The sequence below is a fragment of the Pleurodeles waltl genome, chromosome 9, assembly GCF_031143425.1.
Source record: "Pleurodeles waltl isolate 20211129_DDA chromosome 9, aPleWal1.hap1.20221129, whole genome shotgun sequence".
Classification (NCBI taxonomy): Eukaryota; Metazoa; Chordata; class Amphibia; order Caudata; family Salamandridae; genus Pleurodeles; species Pleurodeles waltl.
The window spans coordinates 40,845,874-40,863,833 of NC_090448.1; the positions used below are offsets into that span (position 1 = coordinate 40,845,874).

The 17,960-nt window shown below is 42.1% G+C and overlaps 1 protein-coding gene across 3 annotated transcripts in view; it reads left to right on the forward strand.

The window, feature by feature from the left end:
• The window catches only part of HMCES (5-hydroxymethylcytosine binding, ES cell specific), a 58,871-nt gene that overhangs the window by 2,050 nt on the left and 38,861 nt on the right, over positions 1-17,960 (forward strand). For 2 of the 3 annotated variants that reach the window (XM_069206231.1, XM_069206230.1), the window contains exons 2-3: positions 7,431-7,648; positions 10,789-10,932. In XM_069206231.1, coding sequence (XP_069062332.1) covers positions 7,460-7,648; positions 10,789-10,932 — 333 coding nt within the window. In that variant the 5' untranslated portion in view covers positions 7,431-7,459. The remainder of the gene's footprint in view (positions 1-7,430; positions 7,649-10,788; positions 10,933-17,960) is intronic. The other variant, XM_069206232.1, reaches the window with a different exon arrangement.

A 17,960-nucleotide genomic window follows, 5' to 3' on the forward strand; every position in this document is an offset into this window, starting at 1 on the left:
TTATTCAATGAGTGAAATGGCAAAGGTATTTTACTTTTCGCTAAACACATTTTTCATATTTAAAATATTACTGTATTTTATTGAAGTAGTCTGGGACTTGATATATTTAAAAACAAATTAGCAGGTTTCAATATATAAATAGCAAATATTTGTTTATAATACTTTTGTTTCCTGCTGATGTCTGTAACCAGCATTAAAGCAAAAGTCTTATGTTTTGCTATCAGTAAGGGACGAAATGTGAAAGGTGGGCTGTGCCTGCCTTAATTACAGACTACAAAAATACCCCCCCCCCCCTGCCCGGAGTATTCAGACAGATAAGGAGCATGTTTTCTTGGGGTTTAAACTCTCCACCTCAAGGCCTTAGTCCATGCTGCAGTTTTAGGCAAATTGCGTACATTGTTTTCAAACTTTTCATGTGGAAAAAGGAAACTGCATGTGGTGTACAGCAGGGCGATATCACAGGTCTTCCAAAGCACAAGGTGACCTTTGGGCCTCGTAAGGCTAAGAAGGACAGAGCTCCCCCACTCCTCTAACTTAGTTGGAGGGACTCTATCTACCCCGACTTCTGCCCTAGCTAAGTCCTATATATACATTACTGGTTGAAGTGTAGATGGCTCTTTGATGGTACAGTATAGCCCTTGTAATCGCTACTAAAATAGACTGAAACCTAAGAGTTTCAAAAGGGGTTGCAGTCCTGACTGCAGCAGATTCTAGTAGGTGATGGTTCGCATCATTGAGGACTTCTTATAAGGGATTGGTTCCTCAGCTCTTAGGGCCTAATTACAAGTCTGGCGGTCACTAGACTGTCAGACTCGTGGTGGTCAAGACCGCTGCTGCTGTGGCGTTCTGACTGCCACATTACGACCCTGGTGGTCAGACTGCCAGGGTACTGCTGTCTCCATTGGGGATCCCAACGGGTTGACGGCAGGTGCAGGTCACAGTCAGCCAGTGCCAATCTGCATGCAGCGCCGCCCTGCTGCCCTTGATTCACCACCATGAAAAGGCTGGTGGAGAACAGGTGCAGGGGGCCACGTGGGGACCCCTGCACCGCCCATTGCACTTGGCATGGGCAGTGCAGGGATCCCCTTCTCAGCACCCTTGCATTGCTCACTGCCCACTATGCAGACAGTGAGCATTACAAGGGTGCTGGTGCACCCTGTGGGCGGCAGCATTGCTGCTGGCTCGATTATGAGCCAGCGACAATGCTGCCACCACTTTCCCGCTGGACTGACTTGTTTCTGCCCGTCAGCCCAGCGGGAAAGTCATCATGGGTCTGACGGGGAGGCTTGCCACTACAGTGGCGGCCACCCTGTCAGAAGTTTTTAAGACAGGTGTTCCCTTCCTCCAAACTCAAAATTAGGTCCTTAGTCTCTTTGATGGGATTGATTGCGGCACTAAGTTCTTTATGATGTTGTTTTTGCTTTCCCAGGGGTCTTTAATAAAATGTGGTGCTGAAGTCTGGGCTGCCACAATCAAAAAGTGCCTCTAAAAAAGGGTGGACCAGTGGCATTTTGTAAGAGTTGGGGCATAGCCCTGCTAGTGTTTTCTAAAACAATGTCTTTCAGCATTAAAGATCACAAATAATTTACTTGTGGAGCCTTCAGGATCTTTGGATCAAAGTGTCTGTGTTTGATTTATGCATGGCTTTCAAATACGATGAAACTGCTTTTGGAATTTTTAATGAATGCTGAATTATTTTCCCCGATGTTTGTTTGTAGCAAAATGGACCACAGCACTAGGAGGCTCTGATACACAGTCAGTCATTACTGCAAGGGCTCAATACTAGATGAGTAGATACTGCTGAAAGGGTCTCTTAAAAAGTGAATCGGGTGTGTCCTGGGTGTTTGAATATATAGCCTTTAAAATGTTTTTAAATGTATTTGAGCAGCTTGCAGAATATAAATAAAGGATCACCAAAGCTATGTCTAGTGCAAGAAAGAGAGTATAACTGAATCAAATAAATCTTCACAGCCTGAGTGGTGTTTCGTGGTCCTAGGAACCTTCATTACATGACTGCCTGGGGCCAGCTAGCTAAGAAGTGCTGGATGCAAGGATGCCTGATAAGTGATGGATGGTAGGCCCGAGATCCTCCATTAAATTGATGGTTGCATACCTCAGGGTTAAGAAGAATAACTTTTATTGTATAGTTGATAAAAACAAAATCCAAATTTAAATTAGAATATTTTGTGCTAAAAGAATATTACAATTGCATCATTATTAAAAGCAAGAAAAGGAAGTGTCAAGTGTTGGTTTTTGCAAAAAAACATTGATGGAAGCTTGTTGCTTCCAGGTTTGTGAAAACCTCTTTAAAAATTGTACAGTTCCACTAGCCAGATGTATGTCTTGGGGATGAAACATTCTTTGATTGCTGACCAGCAAGATCTGCTATTTAATAAAGATGTAAGTAAAAATGTGCAGCGCTTGCCGGCTATGCTTTGGCAGCTGCACATAAATTGGTCTAGCTATTCCTTCCAGTATTGACAGAAGCGACAGCTCATGGTGGAGGGGGGAAATTTCCATTTCTGATGTCTTGCCTGTGCTAAAAAGACCAAGTCTCAGGAAACTGTGAATAGGGACTATGAAGAATTTTACTTAAACTGTAAGATTAATAATTTGGACAATAATTGTCCTTTCTCAATACCACCTGAGAAACCACAGAAGGAGGTTGGAGTTAGTCAGAGTGTGCGGGACAGCTTTACACCTTTAACTGAGGATAGAACCATCAGATTTCTTGAGACGACTAAATGAGGCTCACCAGTCGGACCCCATCCATCTTTTGTTCTACTTATGATCTCTAAGACAGTCGCTATGCAGCTCTCTACACTTCTCAGTAGACTATTGTGCATAGGTCAATTTCCAGCAGAATGGAAGAGGGCATCGACCTGCAAGTTGTGAAAAAACCCTCTTTGGATCCTGAGGACACTAAAAGTTATTGTCCTGTATCCACCTTTAGCCGCTAAAATTATGGAGAAGGCGCTTAATGAAGATCTTATATCATTGGTAAATACCCATAATATCCTTGATCCTTCTCAGCATGGATTCAGGCTGCTACACTGCACGGAATCTGCATTAGTAGTGGCCACTGAAAAGATTTGTAGGCAGGTGGACTCGGGAGGTAGGGCTGCACTGATTCTCTTTTATCTCTCTGCCGCGTTTGACACAGTGAACCATTCTTTGCTTGTCAACCAGCTAGAGAGTATCGGGATTGGGGAAGCAGCCCTTATCATCCTCAGTTCTTGTCTCTCGGGTAGAGAACAAAGGGTGGCTTTTGGAGATTTTGTCTCGAATCCTTTCTACCCTGTGGGTGCCTCAGTGCTGATCACTGTCCCTCGCGTTATTTAACATTTATGTCACCCCTTTGGCTAAACGTATCTGGTCCTACGGCTTTGTGGCAGTGGCCTATGCTGATGACACACAAATAGTGGTGTCTATTTCATTGTATGTTGCTGAAGTAGCCAGTTAATTTAGAAGCTGTCTGGCAAATGTTGCCCTTTGGATTCGAGATAATTATTTATAACTAAACTCGGAAATGACAAAGATCATCTTATTTGACTCCACTACCTCGTTTTGGAACACGTCTTGGTGGCCCTCTAACATCGGACCTCTTCCGTGTCCGTGTTGAAAGTCAAAAACTTAGGAGTGGTAATTCGATGAACAGCTCTGGTTTTCCAATCAAATAAATAAGGTTACATCCCCGTTTCCATCTTCTTAGAATAGTAAAGAAAGTGTTTAAATTTATCCCTTTGGAAATGCAAAAAAGGTCATTGTAGCTGTAGTACCATCTAGGATAGACTATTGCAGTGTACTGTATTTGAGGATTCAGAAATGATTTCAATTGAAGCTCCAATCCCTTCAAAATTCGGCTGCTTGTTTGCCGCTTAAAATGCCCAGATATAATTGTTATATATCTAAAGGTTTGCAGGACCTACTTTGGCTGCCAATCAGTGAAATTTAAGGGCCTGTGTATGGCCAATAAGGCTCTGCATGGCGAAGGCCCATCTTACTTCCAGAAAAACTTTTCTTGGCTTGTACCCCTTGTAAATGAAGGTCGAACACTGTCAGTTTGGTGGCTGTCCCTTAAATAAAGAGAGCTAGATGGCGAAGTTTCTCTTTGTTAGCGTGAAGACTCTGGAACACCATGCTTCTTGCTCTTAGATCTCAATCTAACAGAGCATCTTTCAGAAAAATGCTTAACACATGTTTTTTTTTCTAAGCTCAGTAATCAGTTAAGTGCTCTCTACATAGAGAACGCTAGCGCTAAGATGCCTCAGCAATTGCGCGCTTTACAAACGTTTTACTTCAATCTCGATAGGTGGAGTTTTAACTTGAGCGATGTTGGCTCCAACAAATAAGACGGTCCTGCCACTTGAACATCGGGATTCAATAAAGTGGCTTTGTGCTTCAGTTCAAGGCTGTTCGTTGTCAAGTGCAAAAGAGCAGTCTTACTCGTTTTTTTAACTTGTATTTTATTTTCTGACTACTGTTTGAGAGGCCCAATGCTCAGCCAGTTAGATTGAAACAAGAAATGATGACTTGCAATCACTGCTTATAGCCTTAGAGGTCTGTGGTAGATGGCGTATCTGAGTCATACAGGTTTTTTATTTATTTTAGCACCTATTCCCTATGGGTCTAGAAGTGACTGGCCGCACCTTTTATGGTTGCAGAGTGTGTTGAGTTGCAGGTCTGTTGAACTCTAATCAGGAGTACAGTTTTTTCGTGTGGTATCTCTTGGGATTATTGTATGCAAATAGGCGCTAGAGCGGCCCACCTCCTTAAGGCCTATTTATACTTCTGACCTGGAGTCATTGAAGCATATGCCACAGAACTCATTTCAGCGACCACATTACGGTAAGCGACTTTCACTTTACCCCTGGTAGAACCGTGAACCAGATGTCTTGTACAGAAACTCGTTTTTCAGTGCTGTGGTTTGGGAGAGCACTGCTAGCAGTTCAGGTTGTAATTCTTATTCACAACTCCGTGTTACTGCTGTAGATTATTCCCGGTACGAGGGCACATGTCCTAAGGAAAATAGTGAAGCGGTTATTGATATTCATAAGCATGCATAAATCACAATTACATTACAAGTGACATTAGAATAGGTAATGTTATGACCTTATAATATCCCTTGCTTATAATATGGGACACGTCTGTTTTACAAAAACAAGTTATTATAATCGTGCAAAAATGTGAAAAGAACATGTTTTTGTTTGTTTTACTATTTATAAACAAAACATACGTTTTCCACATTTCAATGGGTAATTGTACTCGGAAATGGCTGAAAGGGAAACTATAGACAAACATGTGGAACTCTGGATTACATCGTTAACTGTTTTTGGAGAATTTAACAAAATGTGCTTAGTGCGCGTCTGTTTTCTGCAGTTTTTTTCTTTGTTCAGTTTAAAGCACTGCACTTTTGTAGTTCTTAAGGCGATAGAAGGGGTAATAGGGGGAAGTTCATTCATTTTACTCAGGACATTCAAAGTTAACCCTCCCCCCAGTATTCACCCTCCCCCCCACCACTCTGGTTTTCACAGATACAGAGGATGCTACTAACGGGAATGAGGTATAAAACACCTTGAGGTCAGGTACTAAGGTTAACCTCCCGCAGTGTTTGTAAATGCAAGTAGCTGCAGAGCTGGGGCACGAGCCTGGGTAGGGGAAGAGAGTTCTATCTGTAAAAATAGTAGGAGGACCTGCGTCCACCTGACTTGCGCCCTGCCCTCTATCACACGTTCAAACAAATGATACTGCCAAAGGAAATTCTGGCTATCACAGTGCTGTGAAGTAAACAGACTCTGATGCTACCACTATGCAAAATTCATTACTTCGTAATTATTACGTTTAACTGGACAATCCATGAATTTTCTTAATATCAAGAAAAGCACGTGCTTGTGACTTACTTAATTGCAGTTGAGGCAACATACTTTAAAGAATTAGGCCATACTGTTGACAACCCATTAGAGTTGGAGACCAATCGCATGCAGATGTATGCCACAAGGGATCTTTTGTGCTGCGAGCACTGACTAATGATACTCACCTCTTGTTTTTATTGCAATGATTTAGCTGCATAATCTTTGTAATGTCAGTACAGCTAATGTACATTGGCCTATTTTTAGGTCTTACCTTCTACAGCACATGCTCACTCGCTTGCAAGAGCTATTGTTTCTAGTAAAGGTCTTGGAGCCAGTCCTTTGCTTGTCGTCTGTTGGCTTCATTGTCACGCTTCATTGCTGCCACCTAATTGGCCTCGCATGCATTGCATCAGTTCCTTTTATTCCTGTGGGGCATGGACCAAGCACAGACTGATTCAGCATAGTGAGTGCTCGTCCTCTGATTGAACTGTGATTGAGCTACGCGTTTCAGGACACTTCCTCTGTTTCCAGTTCTCATGCTGCTTTCTCCATTCGTTCTGCTCTCAAACACATTTTTAAACCTTGCTTATCTACGCCTACATCTTTTGGCTTATCTGTACACCTGAAATAAAATTACACTTCACGTGGGTTGGATTAAGTCATTATTATAATGTATAAATGCCACACTAATCACACATTTCCACCTTCATGATGCTGTCGCACGCCTATTTTTGTTGCCTTTCAATTATTCGTCCCCTTTATACCTTATACCTTTGCATTGATTTTAAGATTGGTTCCTTGTTTAAGTTACTTACACTCACAACCGTACTACTCTGCATCACTCTACTTCACTGTGCACCATGGCATTCCACTCCACTTTACACCATGCCACTCTTTGCCACTCCACTCCCCTCTCTGCCACCAACTCTACACCCAGTGCCCCTCTATGGCACTCAGTGCCACTCCACACAAGTCCACTATGCCACTCCACTCTGTCACTCTACTCCATATGATTTTAATCTACACCACTCCTCTGTATGCCACTCGAACCTACTTCACCACGCTACTGTATGCCACTCTATGCTACTCCAAACTATGCCTCTCCACCTCAGCTGTGCCTCATGCCGTTCAAATCTGCACAACACTACTCTACTCTTCGCCACTCCACTCTATGCCACTCTCCTTTACGCCATTCTGTGCCATGCCATAACTTTTAGCTGTGCTGAACAGCAGCAACGCTGGTACCATTTTCTTTATTCCGATGAGTAGTGATTAGTCAGTAGTGGAATTGGGAGTAAATTCAATTCTGATAACTGGAATAAAAATATCCTGTATTTGGTATACAGAGTCCCTAAAAGAAAAAAAAAAGTTTTCAACACTTAGCACGATTGTATACATGTCTTACATGTCTTATATGGCAAATCCCATTTTAAGATGGATTGACCTATGTGTTTCTTTGTGTGCCATCCACTGTATCCTACACATACTAACGTTTTAATTAACAATGTTTTGAAGAAACAATACATGCATTAACTACGTCAGGTAAATAATTACTTTGTATTTCATTAATTTCTTCAGCTTGTTAGCATTTTGTAAAGATTTTCAAAATGTGTGGGCGCACCGCCTGCACGCTGGCACCGGATGACATCAGTAAAGCTTGCACATACCGAGATGTGCACGGCAGAAGACGCCGCCCTGGATGGAGAGATGGCGACACCAACAAGTACAGTCCTTCCTACAACAAGGCTCCTCAGTCAAACAACCCGGTTCTTGTCTCTGGAAGACATTTTGACAAGGTAGCATAGTGCAATGCAAGCAAGTTGATGCATTAGGAAAATAAATGAGTTACTTGTGCTTGTGGAACATTAGCAAAGCCCTTCATACAGTTCGGATCGGTGCTCCAGTTGGACTGCACCACTTGAGAAGGGCCACCTATCTAAAGCAGACTTGGGAGTTTGTTTTAACATATTTTTCACTACTCGAAGTCTAACAGTGAAAGTTGTGGCACTGACACACTCTATGGGTACGATTTACAAATGCCTTCGTGCCAGTAAGTATGATCTAGTGGGCTTTCCGCTCAATACTTTACTCCTACTGACCAATACCAGTTCACTGTCATCGAAGCTTCATTGAAAATGCTGCATGGTTGCTTTTAAAATAAACAATTGCAGGTTTCTGAGTAAAAGCAGGTTCAAATTTGAAACCCTTGTTTCATACAAATCGAATATGCTTTTGTGGTAGGCGTGTTCTCTACATCAGTGCTTCACTTGTTAGTCAAGAATTTACACTGTCGAGTGTTCTTTCTTTTGGACCTCATTGTTCGGGTACCTCTTCTGGACGCTTTAATGTCTGAATTGTAATTATTTAGATGTATAGATTCGTTTCTGAATACCTGCGACTTTATTTATTTATTTATTTTTGCAACCTTTATTTTTCAAGATTTCTTTAGAAGGAAGGGGATACTGAGTCAATCATGAAACAACAATAACTCTGAAAAAGCAGTACAATGATGATAGTTTAAGCGGTGCAACAAGAAATCCCATCCTGTCACTTTCTTGGTATAGAATTTTTTTTTTCTACTTAACAATGTAGGGCAGATGTATAAAGCCTTACACTCCCAAAAGGTCTGATTCACAGAATCTACCTGTTTGTAACATGTTACCGAATCACAATGTGGTTATGCGCCTATATACCAAATAGATATTTGGAAGGAATATATTTAAGGCGTCCCTTCCAAATACCAATTCAGTATGGTGTGTAAAATCTGGTCGCTAAATGTTAATGCTTTACTGACTATACAAATGTAGTGATAAGCCTTTCGCAAATGGGAAGGGGTCCTGACGGAGCCCCTTTCCCTTTGAGAATGTTCAGAACATTTCTTTATAGGAGTAGGCTGATCCTATGGATCAATGCCAACTCTTAAAATAATGTAAGCTAAAATGTTTGTTTAAAAAAACAAAACATGTTTTTCTTTAAACAAGACAGGTTGCATTTTTAAAACAAATTGCTTTATTTGAAAGCAGTCACAGACATGGTGGTCCGCTGGTCTCAGCAGGCCACTTTCCCTGTGATGGCTGTGATTCATAGTCGGTCACTTTATGCCATACTTCATTAATATTCATGCAGTAGATCAAAATGCGACCCACTATGTGTCAGTATTTTGCAAGCTGACCTATTAGTACGTAGGTCGCTTTGCAAAATTGCACACACTGGTTGCACATTGCGACCCGTATTTTGTGACGACGACATCGTACACCTGTCCCGAGGAGACTTTTAATTTGACTGCTAATCCTCTAGTCTACTGACACATTCCTACAGGGTATCCTGCTGTTGTTTTCTCAGTTTTATAATCTCCTACGTGCAGTCTGACCCAGATCAGATAGGAGGGAATTCCATGCGTTCACTGCCTTTTCTGTGAAAATATTGCTAATGTTATCTTAGAGGCTCTCCTGCAGCCTGTCACCCTCATCCGCACCTCTAGTTGTAGATGTGCTGTTGCTCAGAGATGACTCTTGTTCGGAGTTTCAGTCCCTGTAATAGTGCAGCTCTCGTTTCCCCCACTTGGACACATGCGGCGATCCGCAGTCAGAGGGCTATAATTGACTTTCAGTTTATTGAAACTGAGAGTTGGAACTGTAAACTGTCAAAATTGCATTGATATTGCTTCCTCTTTAGCTTGGTGTTTTGAGGTCACATTTAGCACATAATGTAAATCTCACATTTCTGCTCATAAAACGGAGAAGACCTCGCATGTAAACGAAGTATTGCTCCACTGTGTCCTCGGTGCGAGTGCATCTCAGTGTGGGCCTAGTCTACTACCATGCAGAATTTCCACCTTCTATTTACCACTGCACCCTTCTCATTGCATGACCAATACGTGATGTTCGCGCCCCAGTCCTTACTGCGGTTAGAGGCACCCATTTTGAAAGTTGGATTAAGTATTTTGTTGCTGTTACTCATATTGGTTTAAGGTTTCCTTTTCTGTGTTACTTTCTCGTTCGGAAAACAAGGCTGCATAGTGGTAAGAAACGTTTGAAAATCTACATTTGCAAATAAATGATTAAGTATTAGATTCAGTTTCTAGTTGCTTGTATTATTTGCTGTTGATGGTAAAGGAAGCTAAAACATAATAATACTTTAACAGACAAGCAGCCTTAAGCCCAAAGGACACATTGGTGAAATTATATTTAATTGCAGTATTTGCTCTGAGCTAGGAAGGTGCACTATATTTGCAAAACTTCAATCGGAGTAAAAAAAAAAGAATTGCAGTAGTAACTCAAATACGTTAAAGATGTAGCAGGTTTTGACACACACAGAAAATCACATGCATGATATATATATGTGAATAGAGAGAGAGATCTTAATCACATGCACACACATGAGATGTCTAACACCTGCGTTTATGAACAAGAACTGGAATTACATATTAGCTAAGAATTGCTTTCTGGCAGCATTTGTAGCACTCTTTGATGTGAGCTCTATCAGAATGCGAAGTGCATTTCTAGTGCTAGGGTGATGAGGATGTATGCCGCTCACGTTGGGTGGGGGTTCGCTACCATGTTTTGAGAAATTCACATCTTCTCAGTGAGAGTATTCAGGTAGTTGTGAAAAGATGGTATGATATTCTCGTGACTAGATTACTTATTTTGTTTTTGAGGTTATTACAAAATGTGTTCTAATATATTAGTTTTTAGGCAGTGGGCCGGGGAGAGTAAATTAAAGAAAAGAGCAGAAGGCTTCCATGGACGTAATATCATACTTCGACAGTATTTAGATTTGGCAGTCACAAATCAAAATGTTTATCAAAAAATGAATTTGATTAGTTTTAGCTATTTTTTATGTTTTGTGTGTGGCTAGTTGCCCACTATTAATGTACTAATACCACTCCATTTCTCATCAAATTGGGCACTGTGTTGTGTTTTTATTTTCTTTGAAGGATGTAGACTCTTCTGAGCGGGTTATTGCTGCCATGCGTTGGGGCCTTATCCCTTCCTGGTTCAGAGAAAGCGACCCATCCAAAATGCAGTACAGTACATCTAACTGTCGCAGTGATACCATCATGGAGAAAACCCTGTACAAGGTATGCTTTAAGACCACCTGCACAAAAGAGGGGCTCTTAGATAACTTTAAGTGGAAGGACCTAAACAGCTATGGCGTGAAGTTACAGCAAGTATCCAGCTATTACTTCCAGAGGCAGGTCGGTTTACTGAGTGCAAGCAACACAGACGATACAAACAGTATTAAGAATGAGAAGGAATCATATATGTCCAATACCCATTTGTAACCCAACGCTTCAGAGTTGCTGTGGAAAGTTGCCCCTATTTCCAAACTGGCTGACACAAATCTTTAGAGACTAGTTCAGGTTAATTCATGTTCAAACAGGCTACTAGTTTATTAACATAGCTAGATAAACTGAGTGAAAAAAGCACTCTAAATAAGGACCATGCTTCTGTTAATCCTGGGTGGACATTGGAATGAGTAAACAAGAAACATAAACAGCAGAATAAATCTCAAAGTTGATAGACATTAGTTGGTCCCTTGTTTCTCTTGAGGAGTTGCAGATAATGTGATTTGAGCGCTGTGATTTGGCACTACAACTTGGTTTCCTAATTGATGACAATGTCCATGGTATACATCTACAAAGGAGAGCTTCTGTAAACCTGTAACTCAAACTTGTTATCCCATGTATCCCACCCCCCACCCCCCAAGCACCAATCCACAGGCCTCTTCCCATCCTCTCCAGAGCTGCTGCCTCAGAAGGCGTAGGGTGCATAGGCCCTCTGGCAGACGATCCCCACTTCTTAGTGGGCACCATGAATTAGCACCTTAAGCTTTACATCTTAATTGTGACCTTCCGGCCACACCTTGTCATTTTTTAAATAAAAGCAATATGATGTAATGAAAGCATGTTTGAATGAAATTCATTCCGTAGGTTATGTTGCCTTTACGCCCCATATAACCCGACCCCTCACTTCCTCCTCTGCAACTTCAAGAGTGAATAACCATTGCAAGCTTCACCACATTCTAAGTGCAGTATTGTCGTAGTATTCATATTAAACTTTTAATTACATTTCACCTAAAAACAACTTGTGCATCTTTGACATTTGTATAAATATGAAACTTTTCCTTTCAGAGCCTTTTAAGTTTACCAAAGCACAAAAATGTCACCTTGGGTAACTGATCTATGATGTTTTAGGTTCTCTAGACTCTAACGGGTCTGATTGTTCGATTTAGATGTGAATTCATATGGTCATTCCGCAAAATGTAAACAAACCCTCACACACCTGTCCAGGTGTCATGCTTCATCATAGGGCTGTCTACATCCACCCAACAGTTGTTGTAGGCAGGGCAGATGAGTTCAGTTGACCTGGTCCAGAACTCTTAGGTGGTGAATGTGGACTCACCTGGTGGTGGCGTACGTAGAGGATCATATTGTGGCTAAAAATCCCTGCAGTGGTACCCAAATTAATATATTTTATTCAGTCTATATGTCACTGTGAGTAATTAAAAACAGAAGAGGTTATCCCTGGGAGTACTTAATACTCTAAGATCTCTGGATTCAGTCAACATGTTTCAGCCTTCCCTGGGCCACCCAGGGTGTCCACTGCCTTACTCTGGACTAAGGTAGTTATAGTTTACCACTCACTTTCCTACGCTCATTCAGTAGGAGATATGTCAACTGTGGTACCCCTGTTTTGGTGTATCACAGCTGGGATCCAAAATGGTAGTCAATGCGCCATGGAAGACAAGTGAAGTTTCTTTTCCAATTACCAGCGACACTCATTAAGCAAAATCATCCACGTGTTTTGTGGTCCTTTGCTTGGATTAAGACATCAACAGGCCCAGCCAATAATCATTGAGTGGTCCGTGGTGCAACACTTGTAAAAACACGTGGGCATGGCGGTCCAATTGGTGTAAGCACAGGGACAGTGCAATAGATAACGCATAGCCCTTCATTCTGCAATCCAGCGGGAAATGGCGAGAAAGGTGAACAATTTACTTTTTACTATTATCAGGAAGCACAATTTGTTAAAGTGGATGCAATTGCAAATTCTGTTGTGTGAAGGAGAGTCAGGTCTTTCTCACTTTCTCCCCTATCACTGTAATAGAGGAAGAACAAGAAATTGTGTATCGCCAATTAGCAAGAGAAGGATGAAAACATCTATTGAAGAGAACATGTAGACATTGGGGAAGGAGCAGTTACAAATCCATAATGTAATCTGAAGGAGGATTCAAAAGGAACTAAACCTTTTGCCCTGCTTATCAGTGTGTTGAAATTGTCTTTACTCGCAGACCCAATATTTTCCCTCCATTCTGGAGCCCATGCATTCTAGTACCTGCACCTCGTATCAACACTGATGGCAACTAGAAGCATTAAACAGCTTGATGGAAAAGAGCCTTTTTAGCTGCCTCACCTCAGTTTACATTTCAAAGCCATCTTATTCCTTTATTTCAGACTGTGTGATTTTGTGAATTCGTAATGCACAGACAGGGAGAACTGTATTGCTTCTATCTACCAACTGAGCAGAAGCTTGAGTTAAATGATGTGAAGAGCACACCAAGGATTATAGAAACATTACATTGTTTTCTGCCTTCTGAAGAGGCAAGAAGTTTTCCTATCTTGACTTGAAAAGCTCTGTCTGTCCTTCGTCTTAAGTTGGACATGGTGACCATTAGACAAAACTAGTTTACTGAATGAAAAAACCCTTGGAGCATCGGAGCAGATGTTCGGTGTGAGACAGCAAGGGGCAGGCCATGCAGTCATTTTACATGCCAGGAGCACAATCTGGAATTCAACTCTGTCAACCAGCAGTACAATAAAACTGAGGGCAAACACATCTTCTCTTTTCCTCTTCAGCATGGCTAAAACTAATTTTGTAAAAAGCGTTATGACGCGGCCAGCACTTATGTTTTTTTAATTTATTTATGTTTAGCCATGTGCCTCCCTGAAGCGACTCGCATGGTAGGAAGGTAGGCGAGAAGGACACAGGTGAGAGGGGAGGACAAGCAAAAGGAAATGAAGCAAGCACATGGATGAGAAGGGGTGAGTGGTAGGGCCTGGGGACAAGTGCGTGGACAGCAGAGGATGGGGGTGCTGGGGCAAGCGCATGGACAGCAGAGGATGGGGGTGGGGGTGCTGGGGCAAGCACATGGACAACGGAGGGAAGGTGAGCTGGTGGGACCACGGCAGGACAAAGAGGTGGAAAAGATTACAAGGAAAACAGCTGAAAAACACAATCACTCTAGGAGGGTGCATAAATAAAAACAAACAAGCATTTGCAATGCAATAGGGCTCGCATTTGCGAGAGTTAGAGCTATTGGCGTTGTAAATGACTGTATTTTATTGATGTGTTTTGGTTTGGAGTGTAGTGGATGTCTGTGGTGTCGAGTGGACATTTTTGGTTCCGTATATAAATTATTTGTGGGATTGTGTGGTACAGAGTGTTTTTGTGTAGTGGAATTATGTAGCATGGTGAATATATATGGGTGAGAGCTACATAGAATAGATAGAAAGGAACATAGGGAGGGATAGATAGTTTATTTAGTAACTGGTGCAAGCATCCCTCACACAGATAGTAGAAAACAAGCTTTCCTCGCACAAAAGGTACAATGCTAGCTTCCCTCACAGAAAAGGTACAGTGTGAGCTTTCCCTCACAGGGAAGGTACAATGCATGCTTCCCTCACACAGAAGGCACACTGCAAGCTTCCCTCACACAGATGGTACAATGCAAACTTTCTTTACCTTTACAGAGAAAGTACAATGCTACTTTCCTCTCACATGGAAGGTACAATGCAAGCTTCCCTTACACGGAAGGTGCAGTGCAAGCTTCCCTTACACGGAAGGTACAACGCAAGCTTCTCTCACAGAGAAGGTGCAGTGCAAGCTTCCCTTACACAGAGTACAATGCAAGCTTCCCTCAGAGAATGTACCATGCAAGCTTCCCTCAGACACAGCAGATACAGTACAGGCAGCAGCAGTGCATGCTTCCCTCACACACAGCAGATACTCCACAGGCAGCAGTGCAAGCTTCACTCACACAGAGCAGATCTAGCACAGCCAGCTACAGTGCAAGCTTCCTTCACACAGCAAATACCGCACAGCAGCAGTGCAACCTTCCCTCACACACAGTGCAGACAGCACAGCAGCAGTGTAAGTTTCCCTCACACACAGCAGATACTGCACAGGCAGCAGTGCAAGCTTCTCTCTGACAATGTACAATGCAAGTTTCCTTTACACAGGGATAAGACGACACAGTGCAGGCATTAACCTGGTACTAATAAAGTTCAACCAATGGGCAGACAGGGTTACCAGTGTTGAAAATAAGTAATAAAGTGCTACTACTGCCAATGAATGAGTGGAAGGAAAGGACAGAGTGACAAAAGAAAGCCAGGCAGCTGAGAGATGGCACAGAGAGCCCACAAAGTCCAAATGTGATCAAGAGAACAGCTTGATTTATAACTTTGTTTACAGCTAAGCTAAACTCAGAGCTAGAATGCTCTATAAATGAAAAGGGCAGCTTCCATGGACACGAGCAGGAAACAAAGTGAAAAAAAAGTCCTATGCAGGCCAGATAAACAGGACAAAGCGTAATTATCCATTGCTTGGTCCCTGCTCCCACACAGAAGAAGGAGGGATAAAGAGGCCTGACTGACCACTAGCAAGCAAGGCCTTTTAAATGACACTTGTACTAACAAATGAACTAGCTGGCAGCCCACGGAAGTATACTTAAAAGTATACTTACTCCTGAAAAAAACGAGCAGTGGAAGAATACATTAATTACTGCATGCTACAAGGGAAGAACCAACACATAAAGATGAAGAAGGAAGCCTGTAGAAGCTGATGCAGATAAATAAGTGACAAAGAACCCAGCTAATAGTAAGCTGGGGGCAGCCTTTGAGCCCTCTGTAAGGTAACAAAAGGTCTCACAAGAGACAGCGCATGCACTGTCTTACGCGAGACCTAAAAATCTGAGGGCACCCCAGAGGAGTTCCAGAGGCAACATAGTTGACCTAGGCCTGGGCAGGAGATGATATAAATGTGCCCAACTTTGCCTGTGGTCCCTGATTTCCTATGAGTAAGCGGAACCACTCTAAGAAAGCCCCTGAACAATGAGTACCTGAACAGAGGTGGTGTGCGACACATTGATGATGGGGGAAAAAACAACCCTTAATCTGCTCAAGTGTCCGTTTAGACGACTTCCAGTGCAGTCTTAACTAAATACCGTGCTATGGGGCTAAAAACAGACTCGTCACTTTATCCTAAAGGCATTCACTCTCCACAAATGTTGCAACTGATTCGTCAAGGGTGTTGCTGACGGTTTTATAAGGCTGTTAAATGCCTGCAAAGGAACAAAATTTATGCAGGATGTAAGATCTAAAGAAGGCTTCTTTTGCAACCCATTGAAAATGGAAAGTTTAGGGTAAAAGGAGTACACCTTAACTGAGTGAGCAGTTACAGCAGCTAAAATGTTTCATGTACTACGACTGTTACAGTGAGGAGAGGATCTTCAGTGGTGCAGAAGGGAGGAGAGAGCAAAGTATATGATATTTGTGACCAAATGTAAAATAACTGCAATGAATGGGGACTATTGACAAGGCTCTTGGTAATAGCTGATTTATATGTTGATCGACGTTATAAATGAAAAAGCATCAAGACTTCACTTATTCCCTGTGAATGAAATAGTTTGGAATGGGAATGGGTACAAAATCACGTGTGTGTGTGTGTTGTTAGTTTTCTCTCACAGGAAACTTTTTTAGCTCAAATATTATTATTTTTTTAAAGTTGCATATGGCTTTTTTAAGTTAGCTATGTCACTAGTGACTTAGGTTAGATTCCAGTTTATCTGTTTCATTAATTTAATTTAAGAATTTGGATATAGCCCAGCTCTCTTCCTAAGAGGCAGCTGACTATTAGACAGAGAGCATTCGTATTGCAGCGCGAGCATCTGGAGCACTTAATGCCATGCATAAAATGGTATTTTGCATGGGGTTTGATTGAGACCATATTACAGGAGGAAGGATGTGAGTAGACAGAGAAAATGTAATTGGGACAATGCAAGATACACATAGAGCAGTAACACATTGTTTTTACATTGCACGCTTTTAACGTACACATAGATGCACATTGCACAACTACATATATTTACATAAAATACTTAGAATTTGATGCATACAATGGGGAGCTCAAGTACTTAACTGTATCCTTCTTTGGTGCATTTGTGGCACTGGCCTCTCATTAGGTACTAGGAAGTGTCCACTAGGTTTACCAAATAGTAGTATTCTTAACTGAGGGTGTAAAAAATATTTGATCTCAAGTTAGTTCATCTCCTAGTAGTGCAACATTTAAGGCATTGGACTTACCTGAGTGTATGTTAACAGCTGCAGTGTTATAGTAAAGTTTCCATAATGGTGTTATGATTCATCTCCAGATAAAGTGCTGTCGTGCTAAAATGGGAGATTTCCTGGCTGGTCTAAACCTTTAAAAAGCTGTAGAGTAACACGGCGCATTAGATATCAGGGGCAACGGAAATATCTAAAAAAATAAAATAGTATTGTTTCGCATTCTTCTTTCCTCTATTCCTCAAGTAATTTCCCCCCCCCCCCTCCCCCCCCCCCGCCCCCCCAGGGCACCCTTTACAAACCTGCCATTTCCGAGCTTCTACAGCTGAAGATACCTTTCACAGCCGAGGCGTTCGCCAAGTTTTTTTCAGTCTTGAGATAGTAGACTTCGCCACACTAGGTGGGAACTATTGCTTTCGTGTTACGGGAGTGGGCTGTGGACCAAAGGTCTACTGTACATCTTACAGTGTGTGTGTTTCTAAGAGAGTGGCTTACATTGTTGAGCAGCCGTGGCACAGTGGCATTTACCATCATGCAAATATCGTATTTCCGTTCTCTGACCCCTTGGTTTGCCCACTGCCACTCCTTTCCTCACCCCTGGCCTTTCACTGAATACCTGTGGTTTACTCCTTCTCTGCCCACCAGCCCCCTCCTTTTTACAAGTTACTCATGTGACCTGTAGTGTTTGTCCTGTTGCGCTATCATACATCTTGTCTGCTGGTGATTTAACGCGGCCTTCTTCTGCTTGTACCATTGGTATCTCCACC